The sequence below is a fragment of the Rattus rattus genome, chromosome 3, assembly GCF_011064425.1.
Source record: "Rattus rattus isolate New Zealand chromosome 3, Rrattus_CSIRO_v1, whole genome shotgun sequence".
Lineage (NCBI taxonomy): Eukaryota > Metazoa > Chordata > Mammalia > Rodentia > Muridae > Rattus > Rattus rattus.
Genome location: NC_046156.1, coordinates 37,027,554 through 37,047,071, shown reverse-complemented (window position 1 = coordinate 37,047,071; position 19,518 = coordinate 37,027,554). Strand labels below are relative to the sequence as shown.

At 41.4% G+C, this 19,518-nt stretch overlaps 1 protein-coding gene across 1 annotated transcript in view; it reads left to right on the top strand.

Moving 5' to 3' along the window:
- Pde5a (phosphodiesterase 5A) overlaps positions 1 to 19,518 on the top strand; it is a 137,620-nt gene that overhangs the window by 46,958 nt on the left and 71,144 nt on the right. The window contains exons 4-7 of the mRNA XM_032897379.1: positions 1,750 to 1,821; positions 3,540 to 3,629; positions 7,960 to 8,097; positions 10,490 to 10,557. Of these exons, the coding sequence (XP_032753270.1) occupies positions 1,750 to 1,821; positions 3,540 to 3,629; positions 7,960 to 8,097; positions 10,490 to 10,557 (368 nt within the window). The remainder of the gene's footprint in view (positions 1 to 1,749; positions 1,822 to 3,539; positions 3,630 to 7,959; positions 8,098 to 10,489; positions 10,558 to 19,518) is intronic.

Genomic DNA, 19,518 nt, shown 5'->3' with positions numbered 1-19,518 from the left:
ATGCTGGCCTCACTCGGAGGGGACTTCAACAACCTCATTAAATCACAATGTGGCTTTTATAGCTCTTAATTTCAGAGTCGTAAAACTGATTTTGTTTCTTTTAACACTTTAATGTTGACTTACCTCACTGTCGATTTATGGTAGCCTACTGATGGGTTACTCTGATTTGATTTGGGTCAGTTTTAAAGTAAGTGAGTTTTTGAGTGAACACATTAAGTGTTCTAAGAAGTGTCCCACTACTGTACCCCCAATATGAGCAACTGCACCATAAAACTCATCCCCAGGTATACTGCTTCTGCGTGGGTCATTCACTGCCCACTGAACTCTGAACTCTTTCCGGGTAACCTTTTATTCCATCTGTTATTCTTTGAGTTTTTCTAGTAGGCAGTTTAGCATTCATTTAATAACACATGAACTAATGTTTAAAATCAGGTTAGACTTGCATTGCTACATCGGGCCCCTCGGGTTGTTCTCATCAGTTCTGTTTCAAGTGAAAATATCTAGCTATGAACAGACATGCTTGACCTGAGCCAAAACCTTTCCCCAGCATTTGTCCTTAGATTAGAGCATCTCAAGACTTTACGTTTACAAGAGGTCTGCAAAAGTCAGGGTGAGTCCAACCACGGGCAGCAAACAGAGTTAGGATAAATGAGTAATTCTCTTTTCATTAAAAAGTATATTATTCTTTTAGGATTCAGTAAAGAAGAAGAGAGAAAACAAAGAGGAAAGTAAAAAATCAGTGTTGAGAGAAACATTCCCTCCCCCCACGGCCGCATCTGCCCTCCCAAGGGAGGACTTTGTATCATTTTCTTGTAGGTAGAGAACTAGCAAAGAAAGACTGAGCAAAGAAAGAGGACTCTTCTAAACGGAATTTGGGCTGCGTTTCCTAAAGCAGGAGCACTTGAGGGAAATAGTTTATCTTGATGAGACTAAATTGGGAAAAGGCCGGAGCAGTAGAATTCATAGCGAGAGGGAGCTGAAGCAAGTCGTAAGCTGTTACTGACTTGAAGTAATTCCTCAACCTTAAGCTAGAACTGAGCGAGAATAACAGCCCCTGAAGCTTCAAGTCTTTCTAAACCTTTTGTGAAGCTAAAGGCTTACGGGCCAAGTTTAGCTTGGCCAACTTAAGTACAGTTTATCTTTCAAATTCCTTCTGACCTATGTGAAAGTAGGCTTCGCCTGTTAATTCCTGTTTGGGTTTATTATTTTTTTTAATAACTTCTTTTCCCAAAAATAATTCTCTTGAAGGTCAAATAATTTTTAAGGCCAGAGTTTCAGAAGTGGAGCCGCATTCCTGCCTGAGAAATTCTTGTGCGCTAATGATTCCCCTGCATTCCTCTGCAACTGGCCGCTCGTCCTGCTTCACTTTTAGTGAATGAGCGCTTAGCCTTTTAGAAATAGTCTAGATCAATGTAAAACGTTTGTTTAATTATATATTTTATTGGAAACGTAAAGATTGTTCTGCCTTTTTTTTTTTTTTTTTTTTTGGTACTAGAAAACTATGCAGAATATTTACTCAAAACACAATTACCCGCTAGCTTAATCTGGTTATAAGATGAAATCCCAAAGTCCAATGAAGTTTGGGCTCTAGGAAATTAGGAATATTACTATCCTTATTAAGAATAAAAGACCGGACTCAAGGAGTTTTGTTTTAACTTTTGGCTTTGTGTTTTGTAAGCACGTTCGTTCACTTTGAGGGATTGAAGATAATGGAAAAATAATGTGTCATTTTTTTTCTCCTCATCCTAGGTCGTTGGTGTAGCTCAGGCCATCAACAAGAAATCAGGAAACGGTGGGACGTTCACTGAAAAGGATGAAAAGGTAACAGAACCAGAGGCTGGCATCGTGCCAGCTCAGAGAGACGTGTTCTCTCTATAGCACATGGCCTCTGGAGTAAGGCATTGCTGAAACGGTTGCTTGAAAAAAAGTAAAGTTAAAAATGATGTGGTGTGTGTGTGTGTGTGTGTGTGTGTGTGTGTGTGTGTGTACATGCGTGTGCATGCGTGCAAGTGCATAAGTTGAAGAGGCAAAAGGGTAGGAGGGAAAGATGTAACTACAGTACTCATCTGTGAAATTCTCAAAATATTTTTTAAGAGGAGAAGAGGTAAAAACAGCGTGAATTTTAGAAGGATGTCTTCAGCTGGCTGCAGTGTTGTTTGACCTGAGGGTGCTTGGCTGTCATCAGGAACCCTGTGTTCTTCCCTCATGGAGCCACCAGCCAGCTGTCCCCTGAACTGGGTGCACGCCGAGGGTCCTCCGTATTCTAGCGTTCTCACTGTACTTCCCATGAGTGCTGCAAAAAAATCCTCGAGGGGAGAAAGGATTTCTCTGAGCCCTGCACCCTGCACCCTGCACGGGCCGAAAATGATCATTTTCCTGCTGGTAAAGCAAATCCCCTAGTTTTATAAGCTTCACACAGGAGTGCCAAGGTATAAATACAGGATGGGTTATAGGAATTCAGCTTCGGAAAGAACAGCGGTCAGTGTTATCGCTCTGTTCCCATCCAACTCTTAAGAAAAACATTCCACGTTCCACATTGACAAGATTCCATCCCTGGTCTCCCCTAGGTCTGCCTACACCTTCATTCTCCAGAGATTGATGAGTTTTATCTATTAAATATGTATTATACATCTGTCGTAGCCCACGGCATCTCCACTGCTCCAAGCCATTGCTAACATGTTGGCTCCTCTAAAAACTAGTCGCTGCTTTATAATTCGAAAGGCATTCAAACAAGGCGATCACTGGAGTTTCTGCTATGTGGCAGTAATGACACCTATGCTAGCCCCCATGTTTTAATTGATCCAGACCACAGGAAGTGCCTTTTAAAGTCTGAGTAGCATACTTCTATGCTATTAATTACACCTGAATACTTGATAGGAAAGCATGATTATTAGATAAACTTTATGTCCGCTGTTTATATAGTCCATTGGAAGAAACCTGCTCTTAATAAATATTTAGGCTGTATCACATCTTGACAAAATATATTCATAGGTATGAATAAGTCATACTATCTAAAGAGTGCTTTAACCACTAATTTAACCATGAGCACATCACCCTGTTGCAGAGTAATAAGGATTCAGATTCATATTAAAAAGATGACACGCTTAAACTGATACCCGTAGCCTTAAGTAACTCTTAACTTGTTACAGCCAATGTTCTCTTAAATACGTGAGTTTCCATTGGCTGCAATAATAAATTGTGGGCTGTTTATTTGATCCCTCACAGGCTTGAATCAGTGCCACGGACAATCTCCACCAAATCTTCTATAGGGGAAATCATGATCTCATACACAATGCTCATTTCCGTTCCTCTCCTCTTCCTCCTCATATAACATAAGACCGAATGCTCAGTCGTCCGATTGATTACTTGTGCCATTTGGCTAACGCTTACCTTGCATCCACTCCTACTTTTGTGCATAGCAAGCACCTGCATTTCTGTGTTTTGTGTTTATTTCAATCACGGGTACTTTCATGTTTCTGAAGTGTTTCTAGACAGTGCTGCAGGCAGTTCCAACCTGGCCGTTCTCGTCTCTGTTCTAGGACTTTGCTGCCTATCTGGCATTTTGTGGTATTGTTCTTCACAACGCCCAGCTCTATGAAACGTCACTGCTGGAGAACAAAAGAAATCAGGTAAGTGTTATCTCTAAAGAGATCAAGGCAGCCCCCCCCCTTTTTAAAAAAAAAAAAGGCTGTTGTTTTTATCTGATTTATGAATGCAAACAATTAAAATTCAGCTTCTGAGACTTGGTCTTGTAAACAGTTTTGCTCTTTCTGATGGTCACTTCCTTTTCCATTTTCCGTGCTCAAAAGCACCATCTCTGTTAGACCACCGTGTTCTTTGCCTTCGAAGATATAGATGAACTCATGTCCTTGAATAATGTTTTTAGCTGTTCTTCAACTGTGGCCGCCACTCTGCTCCATGGTTTACCCAGGGGAGCACCTTAGCATCCTTGGTCTTCCTCACATCCTTCCTGAATCCTGTTTCTTAGACCTGCTATCCGAATCTTTTTTTTCTTATTTATTGCTGAAGCTGCTAATATACATATTGGTCTACAGCCACGATGAACCATTCTTAGGTCTTGTTTATGTTAATTCTAATTTGTAATTATGCTATATACATAACTTTATTGCTTTTGCTATATAAAACTTTTAGTTTCCCCAATATTAATTAATTCCTTCCCTCGTTTCTTGGAACTTTTTGCTTTAATGTAATCTTCTGTTCTTGCCCCTCACACACACTCAACTCTCTCGCTTACACATTTTATAAAAAAAGTTCTCCACTCTGTGCCTGGAGTGTGTACAGCAACATGGACTTTTCTTTCAAACTTCTCTTAGAAAAGATTCTATTTTCTGGATCTCTCAACTTCTTGTTCACTTAAATCCTGTTTTGCTCCAGCATGTCCTCAGCTAAATGTCTAAGAGACAGCATCGGTGAGGTAATCTTTGTGAATCCTTGCATGCATGAAGATGCCTGATTTACCATGCACCCCTTCGGTTGGTGTGAAACTGTAAATTGGGAAGCTGAGTGTCTCAGATGTTAAGGGCCACCAGTCTTCTGATGAGCGTTCAGGTTCTGACTCTTGGTTCTTTACGAATGCTTTGTGTGTATTGTCCATTATATATAAAATAGGACCTGTATTGTCCTATATATTTACATTTCTAAGCTTTTCGTAGTGCTTGGATTTGTTTTCGTAACAGTTTCACAAGGTCTCTTCTTATTATGCCTGTGTGTCACGCCATCTGGTTAAGACTGGGGGTGTCAGGAAACCTTCAGTTTCATGTAATCATTTTCCATGACTTTGTAATCCACAAACTTCTCCACACTCTATTTTCTCTTTTCAGAATTAATGCTAGTCTGGTACTCTATCTCAATGGCAGGCCACTTGACTACCATGGGTGAAGCCCAAAGTTCAATTCCCAGCCCCAAAAACGAAGAAAAAGGAAGGAAGCTCAGTGCTCTTAATCCAGAGAATTCTCCATATCTCCTACTCTGATCTCAATCCTTCTATCTCAGTTAATTTTACAAATACAGCTGTGATAACACCACATCCCTCCTGTGAGCTCACAGTCCATGCCCCCTGGAGTCCTGAGGCTTGGCGGGCCAGCCTCTGCTCATGAGGACTCTTGTCTCCCTGGTGGTCCTGTTTTGTGCGGTGTGCTCCCATAATTCATTTCACTTCTGCTTCTCTGAAATGTTGCCTTCCCCGAGTCCACCTTACTGAAGCCTGTCCTCCCAAGCACAGCTAGAATGGTGTGGCATGCAGCAAGTCCTCCAGAGGAAACTTCTTTCTGGCCCTCATCATGTAAATTCTTTAGGAGAGACTGCAAAGACTTCCATGCCATCCAGAAGCAGAGGATGATACTTAGAAAGGCTCAGAGGGAACTTAAAATGGTTTTTTTTTTTTTTTTTTTTTGCACATATATTTGGGTCATATTGACAAGAGTTCCTTCTTCAACTCTTCCCACATCCTTCTCATCTCCATAACCCAAGCCACACAATTTCTCTCTCTGTGTCTCCGTGTCTCTGTGTCTCTCTCTGTGTCTCTGTGTCTCTCTCTGTGTCTCTGTGTCTCGTCTCTGTTTCTGTGTCTGTCTCTGTCTCTTTGTTTCTCTCTCTCTCTCCCTCCCTCCCTCCCTCCCTCCCTCCTCTCCCAAAACCAATAAAACAAAACGAGAAGTACAATTGTGCACATGCACTGAATCTGTAAATTGCTTTTAATAAGATGCCTATTTTCACAAGGAGATTCATCTGCTTAGATCTTCGGCAATTTCTTTCTTCAGTGTCTCAAAGATTCTATGCCACAAATCTTTCTTGAAGTTATTACAAAAGTATCGTTTCATTGATTTGTTTATCAATGTTTGCCATTTGTGTATAAGAAAGCTATTGACTTTTTGCGTGTTAACTATGTGTCTTGCTACTTTGCTGAAGATGTTTATCAGCTTTGAAGTCTTATAGGGTCTTTTGGGGGTCTTTTGAGCATAAAATCGTATCATCTGCAGATAAAAAGTACTTTTACTTCTTCCCTTTCTATTTAAACCCCCTTGATCTCCTTCGCTTTCTTGTCCCTAGCCAAGACTTCAAGTATTACATTGAATAGTTATGGAGAGAGGGGACAACTTACAAGATGGAAAATCTTTGAGTTTTCTCTGTTTATGTTCATATTCGCTATGGGCTCGCTATAAATATTATTCTGTGCTGCACTATGTCCTTTGTACCCCTCACCTTCTCAGAATGTATCGCGAAGGGCTATTGTATTGTGTAAAGGCCTCTCTGCACCAATTGATTGTGTGAGTTTGTCCTTGAGACTCTTTGTCTTGAGCGTGACTTTACTGACATAGATATGCTGAACTGGTCCTGCATCCTGGAACGAAGGCAACTTTATCATGGTGGGTGATCTTTTGATGTGCTCTTGAATACAATTTGCAAGTATTTAGAAGTTCATAAGGGATATCAACCTATATACTTTTCTTTCTTCCTTTTTCTTTTTGGTTTGGGTCTTTGCAGGGTTTTGGCTATTATGGTAACAGTGGCTTCGTAAACAGAATTAGGTAATGTTCCTGCAGTTTCTGTTTTGCAGAATAATTTGAGAAGTGTTGACATTAGTTCTTCTTTGGCAGTCTGGTAGAGCTCTGCTCTGAACCCATCTGGCCCTGGGCTTTTTCATTTGAGAGATTTTTAAAAATTATTCCTTCTAATTCATCTGAGATTATGAGTCTACTTAAATTATTTATTTCATCTTGATTTAACTTTGTCAGGCTAGGTATATCAAGAAATTTATCCATTTCTTTTCGTTTTTTCCAATTTGTTAGAATACAGTTTCGAAGTATATTCTGTGATTCTCTGGACTTCCTCGATGTCAGTTGTGCTGGTCCTGTTTATTTCTAATTTTATTAATATGGACATATCTTTGTCCTTTTCCTAATTTGGCTAAGAGTTTGTGAATCTTGTAAATTTTCTCAAAGAACCAGCTCTTTATTCCATGATTCTTTGTATTGTTTTTGTTTCTACTTTGTTGATTTTTGCCATGAGTCTGTTTCTTCCAATATACTCTCGGGGGTTATTATTTTTTCTTGTTTTTCTAGAGTTTTTAGTTTGATACTAAGTCATTGTTATGAGATTCTCTATTTTCTTATAAAAAATATAGGCAGTTTGTGCTGTGAACTTGTCTCTTGGAACTGCCTTCCTTGTGTCCTTTGGGCACATTGTGTCTTCATTTTATTCACTTCTAAAACGTTTTAAATTTCCTTCTTAATTTCCGTCTTTATCTAATTTTCATTCGGTAGCTTCGGTAGCTTTCATCAATTTCTCTACTTTCTGTCATTTCTCTTGTTGCTATCCAGTTGTTCTGCGGGTCAGCAGGGAGTCACAAAAAATGGAGGTAATTAGAAGGAAAAAGCCGGGGGTGGGGTGGTCTTGGATCTGCAACAAGAGGTCTAGTCCCTAGGACATGAAGCTGGCTGAGGAAGGGCTTCTGTAGGCAGGCTGCAGCCTGAGTAAGGATAGAGCTGAAGAGACCAGAATAGAGGGACAGAAAGGAGGAGTTTTAAAACTTTGTTTCCTTTGTACTTTATGAAATATTAACAATGTTGCTAATGCATTAACAAATGTTGCTAATGCCAATCTCAGAGGTTTACAACGATGATAACCATTCACCATCAGGTAGATAACTGTTCAACACATCTTGTAAATATCATATTTTATAGTCCTGATTAAAAGTCCGATGATACACACTTACAAACTTGCCCTGGCTTACCTAACTACTGGGAAGAGTTAGGAGCTGGTTACATTAGTCTAAGTTCCCATCATCTTCCGACTGTACTGACTACATGATCTGGGCAGGGTTGCATTAGCTACACAGACATGGATTTAATAGTTGAGTGGGAACTTGCTCATAAACAGTCTTTAACCCATTGTATTTAGTCTCTGCCCGATCATGATCCGTCACCTTTTCTCGTCCAGGTATTACTTGACCTTGCTAGCTTAATTTTCGAGGAGCAGCAGTCATTGGAAGTAATTCTGAAGAAAATAGCTGCCACCATTATCTCCTTCATGCAGGTGCAGAAGTGCACCATCTTCATCGTGGATGAAGACTGCCCTGTGAGTACAGACAGGGACTTCCGGTTTTGCAAAACGGACACTTCTCTTCTTTGAAAGTGTATTCTGATTTCAAACGCTATTTTTCCTTAGAACACACCCCAGCTTCCAGTGCCTATACATATTAATGCAAAACCAATACAAGGGTGAACTGCTTATGAAGTGGGTTGGAGGCGAGGGTAGCAAGGGCCTTCAGTGTCCCGCCACCAACCAAGGGTTTCTTCTCTGAGCTACCCCTGCCTGTGGCTGCTCTGTCTTAACGGGAAAACAACTTGTATTGATTGCACCGTGCAGACTAAACCATTAAGAGCTGAGGTGCCTTGGTATCTGAAACAGGTAGACTCCCATTCTGAATGGGTGGAGTATAAAATTTTCTGTCTTACCAGAAATTATTTAGGAAAATTAGCAGAAGATGTAGGCAGGTGGTGGGTAGAAGTAAAGGAGCGTTTAAGTCCGACATCATTTCCAACGGTAGGAAATGACCCACCATTCCAATACACAGATCTTCAGTCCGTTTATCGCTATCGTTAGGAAGCTTTTCCGGAAGAGAGGGTTTGCTCGAGAATCAGACCACTGGCCTGCCACGGTTTTGTCTCGTGCAGATTTTCTCTCTCCTCACTGTCTGAACCGTGGAATATTCCTTGTAGTGGAAGTTGTTCTTCCACACGTCTAAGAGGAGAAGACTCATTGGCAGGCTATTAGGAAAAAAAGAAAGCACTGTCACTTGAATAGGTCAATTATAATTCATACACGACATTTGAGTTGACATTTCTGGTAGAAGTAGACTAATAAAAGACATTTGGTCATACTAAAGTTTTAATTGGCTTGGATATTTAGACAACTCACTATCCTCTTAATATGCATGATAGAATGGATGCATTGATTAGTATATCAAATAAAAATTCATTGTATCAGAACAATAATCAGTATTTTCACGGGTAGCTACTATTTTATATTTCTATTCACTTCTAAAATATTTAATAAAAATGATTACAAGGTACTTGCTAGCTTTTTAAAGATTATGTCAGAATTCATTAATTCAGTATACAAACTTGTCATTTTCCTTCAGCGATCTGTTCTTTAGCATTTAATTTTTAATTTTTCTATCAAATCATTCCTTTTTACAAATTTAAATCTCACTTTATGAACATTCCATGGAATTTTTAACAGTTAATACCTCTCATGGCAACAAGTTGATTTAGATAAGTGTGGTTTGACTCTCAGCTCAAGAAGATGGCTAAGAATATGTTCTGACCTCTTCTGAAAAAATAAGTCGTTGGGTTTAGAAAAGAATTTAGTTGAGTTACTGTTATTTATGGATTAAAACTACTTCAACACAAGTAAAAATAAAAATGTAAGCTCCCTCAAAATACACTTGGCTTTTCCATTCCCAAATTATACTTTTTATTGTCTTGTGCTTATGTTTCCTTCCAATATCTCTTCATTCATTTGTAAGTACAGCATGGAGCACTGATGTCACTAAAGTCTCCATAATTATTTTATTTTCCTTGTTAAATGTCGCCAAATGGTATATCTCTTTAGGAAAGAATTCTGTGGGCTGGGGAAATAGCTGAGCCAGCAAAGTGAAAGCCTTGAAAGCTTAAGAACCCAAATTTGCTTTCAGAAGCCACATAGCAATACCAAAATGTTTGGGGCAAGCTTGTAACTCCAGTGCTTGGGAGGCAGAGACAGGAGGATCCTCAGGGCTCTACTGTCCGTCCGGTCAGCCTAACTGGTGAGCTCCAGGTTAGAGGACAACATTCCTGAGAATGATACCAGAGGTTGCCCTCTGGCCTTTTCTCTCTCTCTTTCTCCCCCTCCCTCCTCCCCCCACCTTAACTCCCTCCCCCCCTCTTTCTCTCTCTCTTACACACACACACATACACTTTCTCTTTCTTTCTTTCACACATGCCCTCTCATACAAACACACTCTTTTGCACAAACACACATACACCACCCCCCTTCTCTCTCTCCCACACACACTCTCACACTCTCATACACACACATTACATATACACATACTCACGAACATACAGTTATATACGTACACACACAAAATTAAGACACATGCACACAAAAACACACCCATGAACACATATGCACATGAATACACACACATACATGCACAGACACACATGAACATACGCATAAAAAAGGCCTGAGTTTTACAAGCAGCAGAAGTGTATACTCGAAAGCTTTCTTCGGGTAAAATCAGAAGTAATATGATCTTTTAATAATAGAAAGCATCTTTAAGGATGTTGGGAATTTAGTGCTTGAATCTATTTGGTCCATATAAGGGAAATATGTCTGTGCACTAGCACCCTAGTGTAGCACAGTGTGTGTGTGTTGTGATTTCCATGGTTTGGTCCCAACGATGCTGCCACTCTGTTTTCAGGACTCGTTCTCTCGTGTGTTTCACATGGAGTGTGAGGAAGTAGGGAAATCCTCCGATCCTTTGACAAGGTAAGGTGACTTCCGACTCTCACAAGAAGCGTGTGCTGCTGAGAAGTGCTTTATTAGTAGTCCGCTTTTAGGTGTATGCGTGACAGGCTGTTCGCTCCGTAAAGATGATTTTAATTTCTTAGGATACTTTCTTTGGTGTGTATTGACCTGAGAACTATTTCTTAGAGAGTACTCTGATTAGTTCCGACTCACTCTTTTGTTCTTATAAACTCATTCAGCTAAGACCCGCAAGTACTGTTCTTCCGTTATATTCTTCTGTTTGCACATCTGGAAATATCAGATTTCCTGGCAAACTTTCTGTAAATCTATTCTGAGCTGAAATCAGCCATGAGAATTTACCTAGTAACAGAAGGAGGTCTGTGATCCTAATCTTAGAAATCTATGTGCCCTCTCCGGCTGAATCACATCAGATCTTCCATTAAGCTCTTTTCCACAGTTTCTAAATGTGTGCTCGTTTTTCTATTAATAGTATTTATTTTGAAAAGTATGTGCTGTGTTTGTAGATGGAGGATACAGGCAGTTATCCCGATCTGGCAAGTGCTTTCTGGAGATTATGAAGTGGATTTAGGGCAAACTACTGAATGTTCTTACTAATATTTCTTTTAGCCATACCAAAAAAAAAAAAAAAAACCAAAACAAAATCCTTTATTATTCTCTTAAGCGATAGGATATTCCAAAGAATAGAAATCCACCAAGATGAGGTGCCGAAAATTAAGCGTTTATCATACTTTTTACTTCTTAAAAGCTGTATATATGAGGATCCTATGATGGTGTAACACCGCTGTTGCTTTTGTTACTCTATATAAATATGAGTAAGTGCGCACTCATTATTACATATAATTGCCTTTGCTCCACAGGACCAAATGAGTTAATAGGATGCAGTTAAAAGTGTAAAACCAGTTATGTAAGCATAGCCTTTTGTACCTATGCTACAGCATGCATCTGTTGAATTAAATTTTCATATTGCCATTTTGAGTATCATTACATAGTCAACCAATATTTTCTCATATCTGGTGATAGCTGGACCAGCCTAGTGTAATAGTGACCTCTGCTGGTAAATATACATTTTAAAACAGCAAAAGCAAAGATTTATCAATGTTCAGTATCTTTTTGATAAATTCTCTCTGTAGGCCAAATGGAAGATACTCTACCATTTATAATTATCTGCCATTCCAAGTATCTTATAAAATACTTTTATAAGGGATAAATATACCAGTGTGGTCATTTTAAAAGGAAAAAATCCTAACTGATTTTTAAACTAACATTATGGTGATGGGAACCATTAACTGTCAATGGCTTTTGTCAGCCTATTGTTTTAAACTTAGCCTTTATTCTAATGATGCAATAAAAAACCATTCATGCATTAATAAAATTATTTAAAATGGTTTATTTATAAAATTAGTTATCTGGTTTAGCTTTATGAAAACTGAACTTTAACATTTGAGAAAGTGTTAAGTTGATATTGATCCTTAATGTTCATTGTATTATTATATAGCATATATTATATTTTATATTATAAATATCATACTTCTATAATTGATTGCTGATGGTACTAAGATTTGGTACTCTCTATTTCTCAGTACTAAACATTCTGCTAGTTCAGAACTCATCCATGTGATGAAGTGCTATAAAATTTACGTTAAATAAATAATTTTCATTTTTAAGCTCTTTTCTATTGATTGAAAGTCATGGGCCCTGAGCCTAGGGATTCAACCCGCTTGGTAATATACTTGCCAAGCATGTGCATAGCCCTAAGGCAAGTGTAGTTGCACACACATGAAATCCCGGCACTCCAGAGATGGAGACGGTAAGGTGGTAGGGTCACAGAGTCACCCTTAGCTCCACAGGACGTGCAAAGGACGTGGACTAGAGACCCTGTCTGAAGTAATCAAGGATAAACATTCAGGGCTGTTTTGAGATTGTTTTCTTTTATATGCTTAAATAACATTGACTACAGTTTCTGTATGTTTTCAGTACTCTTTTTTTTTTTTTTTGGTTCTTTTTTTTTTTTTTTTTCGAGCTGGGGATCAACCAGGGCCTTTATGCGCTTCCTAGGCAAGCGCTCTACCACTGAGCCAAATCCCAACCCCGCTTCTGTATGTTTTCAAATGTTAGATATCAAAATATAAACAACTATTTCCGTTGAACCCTATCTTTATTAGAATTGTTACCTAATCCGTGATCCCTGTGTATCTTTATTAAGATTGTTACCTAAGCGGGATGAAGTTAGTAGGGTCTGTAGAGCTGGCTTGTCACCCCAGACTCCAGAAGTGGGGTACGTTTCCAGATGGTGGGAGGTTTCCTTTCTGTGCTATGATACAGAGCTCATGCTGGGGTTGTGTTAACCCTTTATTTTCAGGAGATATTTTAGTCCTGTTATTCCATCCTAGTGATATTTGTTTTTCTTAAATAAATGTGCATTTTAATTACAAAATGATAAACACAAAGAGTTGCTCCTTCATAATAACCTTGGACTATATATACTAGCTAGCACTTGTTATCGATTTTAAAATGTGAAAACACAAATATAGTTCAATTTAAGAAAAACTACTTTTTTGTGCTCTCTCTTTTTCTAATTTTATTTTTTACTTATTCACTTTATATCCTGCTTACTGCCCCCCTCTCAGTCACACCTTCCAAATTTCTCCCCCATTCTCCCCTCCCCTTCTTCTCTGAATGATTAGGGGCCCCTGCCCCCCCCCCCAACTCTGGCACTTCAAGCCTCTAAGAGGTTAGTCACTTCCTCTCCCACTGAGCCCAGACAAGGCAGCCCAGCTAGAAGAACATATCCCATGTACAGGCAATAGCTTTTGGAATAGTCTCCACTCCAGTTGTTCGGGACCCACAGGAAGACCAAGCTGCACATCTGCTACACATGTGCAGGGAGGCCTAGGTGCAGCCCACGTGTGCTCTTTGGTTGGTAGTTCAGACTCTGAGAGCCCCAAGGGTCCAGGTTAGTTGACTCTTGGTCTTCCTGTGGAGTTCCTTTTCCCTACTACTTTTTAAAGTGAGAAAAATTCCAATGCAAAGATAACAGGCATCATGTGGAAGGATGTAGCACTCAGACTGTTTTAACTACGGGCGCTGCTGTGTGCTAGCTAGTGTGTGATTTCGTTGACCTCTGAAGCCTCGCTTTCTTCCTCAGGAATGATAGAATTTCAGTGAGGCTCAACAGAGCCCAATGCCCGTAAAATTTCTTCAAAACCCTTCCCTGTAGTATGTGGTTGCCAGCCCGGGTGTGTTTGGGGTTCACCCAGCCTACAATGAATGGTTTCCCGTGAACTTTTGCAACTCAGAAAGCCTTATCTCCCCCAAATCCCCTGCCCCTGCTTCCTCAGGAATCGTCTCTCAAGCAGCTCTGCTGAGACCCGCTCTCTAAATGTTGAAATGTACGACTTAGCCCAGCGCTTCCAGAAGGAGATGAGGAGAACTGTTTGAATGCGCAGAGCTGCCTAGAGAACACAGCATGCTCTAGAAAATGGAAAGGGGGAAGGATGTGGGAGAGGCTGGTGGGGTCAGAATGATTGTCCTATCCAGTCTGGGGTCTGTGGGTGTGGGAGGAATGAGCAGGGGGAGGCTGTGTGCTGTCCTAGACAGCTCCAATGGTGAAGGAACGCCTAGCAGGTTTGCTGGGGAGCCTTCTAGCTGAGGTTTTCCTGGCAATAGAATCATGGGTCTCAGAACGGTCTTGATTTAGTGTCCTGGTGGGCTCAGTCTTGGAACGTCCCCGGGAGGCATGGCCTCAAAAGTGGCCTCTAGAGACCAGCAACTGAGACACGAGCCATATGCACTTCCTGCTGCTTAGTCTCTAAGGCATCTCTAAGGCCACCGTGATGTCACTGTTACATAAAGGATGACGTCCTCCGCATTCGTTATTACACTTTGAAGGTCTTCGCCATCTATTCTATCTAGCCAGACATTTTTTGGCTAGAAACGTCCACTTTATTCTATCCTCCCCGCAAGAACATTTACTTTTCACTAAGACTTTTCCAGAGGACATGACTAACCTTGTCACCAGCCCCAGTCTCCCATGAAGGGTTACCTCACTCACTGCTATAAGGAAGATCCAAACCTTTCCAAGGACTGGTGCCAACCGTTACTGTCAAAGAATACTTTCTATCTGAATTCAAATGATAATGTTTAAGTAAAACAAACAAACAAAAGCAGAAAAGGGGCAATGGTTGTTTCAGAAAGAAAGTATCATTCATGTTTTATTGCCAGACATTCAAAAAACAGAAACAGGGTTAGTGTCACAGCAAGAGCTCCCTACAGCTTACTCTGCCTGCTCCAAGTTGCCCCTAACTCCCGTGCTTCCAACTGAATTACTTCCCAGACTGTCGGTGTGGGGGAAGGAGGCACAGGGGTCTTCTCATTGACCCAGTCTTTGTTATAAGGCTGATACGTCTGTGGATTAGTTCTGTAAAAACGACAGCCGAGATCTGCCAGATGGTTGATAAAACCCAAGTGTCTGAGCAGCACCACATGCGATGGGAGATGCTGGGTTTCATTCTCTTCTTTACACATTTTACAAATACTTCATGCACTCATTCACGGACTCGTAGTCAGCAGAAGTCCTGCCTTCTGGACTCTTGGCAGGCTAAGCCAACACACCAAATGCTTTGCTGCAACCTGCCGCGAGCACTGCTGCCTCCGCCCACGTGCCCCACCGCCGCCCACTTTGTTTTCAACAATCTGCAGCTACCGAACATTTCTCGAGTGTAGGTAGAACTGATTCGTGTCAGACATGTGTTTTGCATTGTTCTTCTTTTATTTTTTTTCTGCCTATTCCTCTTTACCCCACCTTTCTTTCCCCATCTCTTTACCCCTTCCTAAGGCGCTGCTGGCTTTGGGAACGATTCTGCAGTGTCATTTCTTTCCTAATGGGGTCCACTTGGATGCTCTCTGTCCTCCTTCTCCACATGTGGTGTCTGCATTGTTACCAGTAGTATTTAGGGAAGGTTCGGTACTTGGTTTTGTTTTGTTTTTGTGAATCAAAAACGCACAAAATAAAAACAGTCAAACAGAAATGCAAGATGGCATCGTCTACATACGACAGGGAAATTGCACCTATAAGCATAACAAAGTGGCTGCCTCCCTAAGACCTGCCTGATGGTCAAACCAGCTGACAGGCCAACATGGATAGGGGAAATCTCACAAGGTCCCACTCCTAGCTGAAGAACTATAGGCAACTGATGGTTGCTAAGAAAGGGAGAACTGCTCTTCTGGAGACCCGAGTCCCATCATAGGTCATGCAATCCCAAGGGGTGAGTCCTAAGCACACACATGGGATCAAGGCTAAGTGGACCCAGGAGATTGTATTTACATATACATACGTGTGTGTGTATGTAACAATAATTAAAGGAGACATGAATTTGAGGAGGGGTCAGGAGGACTTAGGGAAGATGGGAGAGCATGGGAATGGTCTGAATACAGTACTCACGTAGGACATTCTCAAAATTAAAAAAGTATAAATTTAAAAGGAAAGTAATCTGTATTACTTTCTCCTGGGTGTGCTGTGAGCTAGGCAGGTCAAAGCTGGCATTGGACCTATAGTCTACAAATGTCCCAAATCTCTGAAGCCTTGTTCCTCACATCCCTTAGCTATGCTCTATGCAATCGGGAGCAGCGATGGAACCGAGTCATCACACTCATGCTCTAACCAGGGGGTCAGGAGGCAAAAGCACATATCAGTAGTCAAGAAGTTGTCCCAAGTATACCTCGTCAGCCTATTGACTGGGAATTATTCCTGTGGCAACGCTAACTCTGGGCTGGAGAGTAATGCAGCCTTTATTCTGAATGGCTCTGTGTCCACGCAAAGAGGAGTTAGTTTGGGGCCAGCTGCCGTATCTTTACTAGACACTGCCCAGGCAGCATACACAGTTAAAACCTTCACCACTCTATTAGTTTCCTCCTGGCTAGTAAGCTCCTCACTGTAGTGACTGAAGCTTGCTTTTCAGTCACGTGTAGATCCAAGAGTGGCCTCGGGGAACAGGTGTCCAGGCTGTATTTATTGAGGGCAGGAAACAATGCATCAACATTCTTACAAAGTAGGAAATAACCACGGTCTTACGTAACTTTAATGGAACTCGCGCTTCTGTAGCCCCTTCAGAGTCAGTGGCTCTGGCGAATCTCTTAGGCATTTGAGTTGCTTCTGACCGATGTTGTGGACACCATGATGAAGGTAACGGTGAGAATAGCACCGTTGTTACTATGTTCACTTTTCGTCTGCGGAACACATCTATGGAGGCATCTTTCCTGGTGTTTTTCTTTCTGCTGGTGGCAACCTTTTTACTTTTCCTGTCTAAATTATGGCTTCTTCTCGTTTCATGTCTCTAGGCCGTTATTTGTTTAAAAAAATATGTGTAGTTTTAAGTATTATGCCATTAGCCTCAAGCCTGCACTTACACCCTTTCCCTTGAATGTCATGCAGATAACCCATGTAATCAGACCCAGGAGATCTGCTATGCAAGGCAGTCCGAATGCCTTCAAGGCAGAGCTGGAAGTTGTTCTTCTCATGCCCTTCTGTTCCTCTGCTACTCTCTGTAATGTCATCTGCACTCTCTTTCATTCATGCGTAATACTTTCCAGAGCAGAAAGCCTCTATCTGACCATATTAGAATCGAGTCAAAATACATATGACAGAAGGAATGCTGAAATAGCTGAATCATTGTGGAACACCATAGGACATCACTGTTCCAAGGTATAGCCTGCGGATAAAGGACAGTAGTCAGGCACCGGATTGGAACCTTGGAAATCTAGAACCAGAAAAGTTCTTCTCTAAGACATGTTTTTTTTTCTAGTTATAATTTTTCTTTACTCTTCAGAATTCAATACCTATATATACAGTGAAATATGATCATACCTCCATTCCCCTCCTCCAATTCTTCCATGTGCCCTTAGAACATGCTCCCAAATGTTGCTTTTAATAACCCACTAAGTCCAATTAGCATTGCACATATGTGCGTGTGGGCCCATTCACTGGCCCAGGGAAAACCTGTCAGTGGGAACCCCACCCAAGAAGAATGGTTCTGTCTTTCCCAACAACTGTCAACTGCCAATCACTCCCGGTAAGGGGTGGAGCTAGAGAGCTCCTTTCCCATCCTAATTACACAGTACAGCCTTACTCTTGAGGATGCCACATACTTTGGCTGCGAGACATAGAGAAATCAGCCTGAAACTAAGCAGAATCTTTCTCATGTCTGGCTAGCTCTCACGGTGTCAGCAGGCGCTGTGCCGGCTGCTAGGGAAGGGAAGACATCTGGTCCTACTGAGTGCTGGACTCTACGTGCGAGCGGTGCGATGACCTTCAGGCGATATCTGCCCACCCATCCACCGGTACAATAGAAGTATTTAGATGTAATTAGGATGGGCCTGGCTGGTTTTTTTTTTTTTTTTTTTTTCCTGGCTGGATTTTGTGCAGTTCTTGAGCAGGTGAACCATAGCTGCTAAGAGATAATGATTCTAATAGCTACTCATGTCCAGACATCATTCCCTGAACTCCTCCGCTTCTTCCAGATCTTAGTCCACCTCCTCTTCTAGGACATTGCCCGAACTTTGGTGGGGGAGGGGCGACTGGGGAAGAGTTCCCACTGGGGCCGAGCCCTCAGCCTTTTACTCTCAGCACTTGGACTAATTATACATTGATTGCTGATGTCGTAATTAGGGTTTCTGTTGCTGTGACAACACAGCGTAACCAATGGATTGGCACAAGCCTTTGGAACCTCAAAGCCCACCCCCAGTGATAATATCTTCTCCAATAATGCCACATCTCCTAACCCCGTGGTTCTCATCCTTCCTAACACTGTGACCGTTTAACACAGTTCTTCAATGTTGTGGTGACCCCCCCATCCAAAAATTTATTTTCATTGCTGCTTCATGATTATAATTTTGTTCCTGTCACGAATCGTAAGGTAAATATCTGCTATGTAGGATATCTGATATGCAATCCCTGGGGAAGGGTCATTCACACCCGAAGGGGTCTCGACCCACATGTTGAGAAGTATGCCGTAATCCTTCCCAAACAGTTAACCAACTGAGGGCAAGTTATTCAAACACATGAGCTACTGAGGGCCGGTCTCGTTTGAAACACCACAGCTACCTACTGCAAAAAGAAGCTTCTCTAACCAAGACTGAGAGCATCTGAGGTCCGTGGCATAAACACAAATGTTCAGGGGGCAACGTGACATGTTCATTTAAACAACAGTAGTGGTTTCTTCCCTCGGGTCTATGACCTATCGCTGTGGGCCTCTGACCAGTATAGTATTACAGTACTAGGTATGAAGCCCTCTCCGCCCCGGGGAGCAGGTCTCAAGTCCAACCAGTAATGGAGTGGTTACCCCATAACAATCCTTCCACTGCACTGGTGGGTGGGCAGATATCACCTGAAGGTCATTGCACCGCTCGCACGTAGAGTCCAGCACTCGGTAGGACCAGATGTCTTCCCTTCCCTAGCAGCCAGCACAGCGCCTGCTGACACTGTGAGAGCCAGCCAGACGGGAGAAAGGGTCCGCTTAGTTTCAGGTTGATTTCTTTTGTGTCTTCCAGCCAAAATACACGGTGTCTTCAGCAGTAAGGTTTTACTGTGTGATTAGGATGGGTTGTTTTGGAGACCCCAGGGGACTCCCTGACCAATACCTCTTTTTTTGTTTAGGATTTTAAAAAATTTTTTACTTTTTATTATTTCTTTTATTTGTTGATATTATAATATAATGACATTATGTTGCCGTTCCGTTTCCTCCCTCCAAACCTTCCCGTCTCTTTCAAAGTCGTGGCCTTTTAGTTGTTGTTACACAGGTTGTGTGTGTGTGTGTGCGTGTGTGTGTGTGTGTGTGTGTGTGTGTGTGTGTGTGTGTGTGTGATAGAGAGATACTAAATACAGAAATACAACCTTCTTATAATGCTTGTATAATGTTACGTGTATGTACATGTTTTCAAGGCTGACCGTTTCCTACTGGATAACTA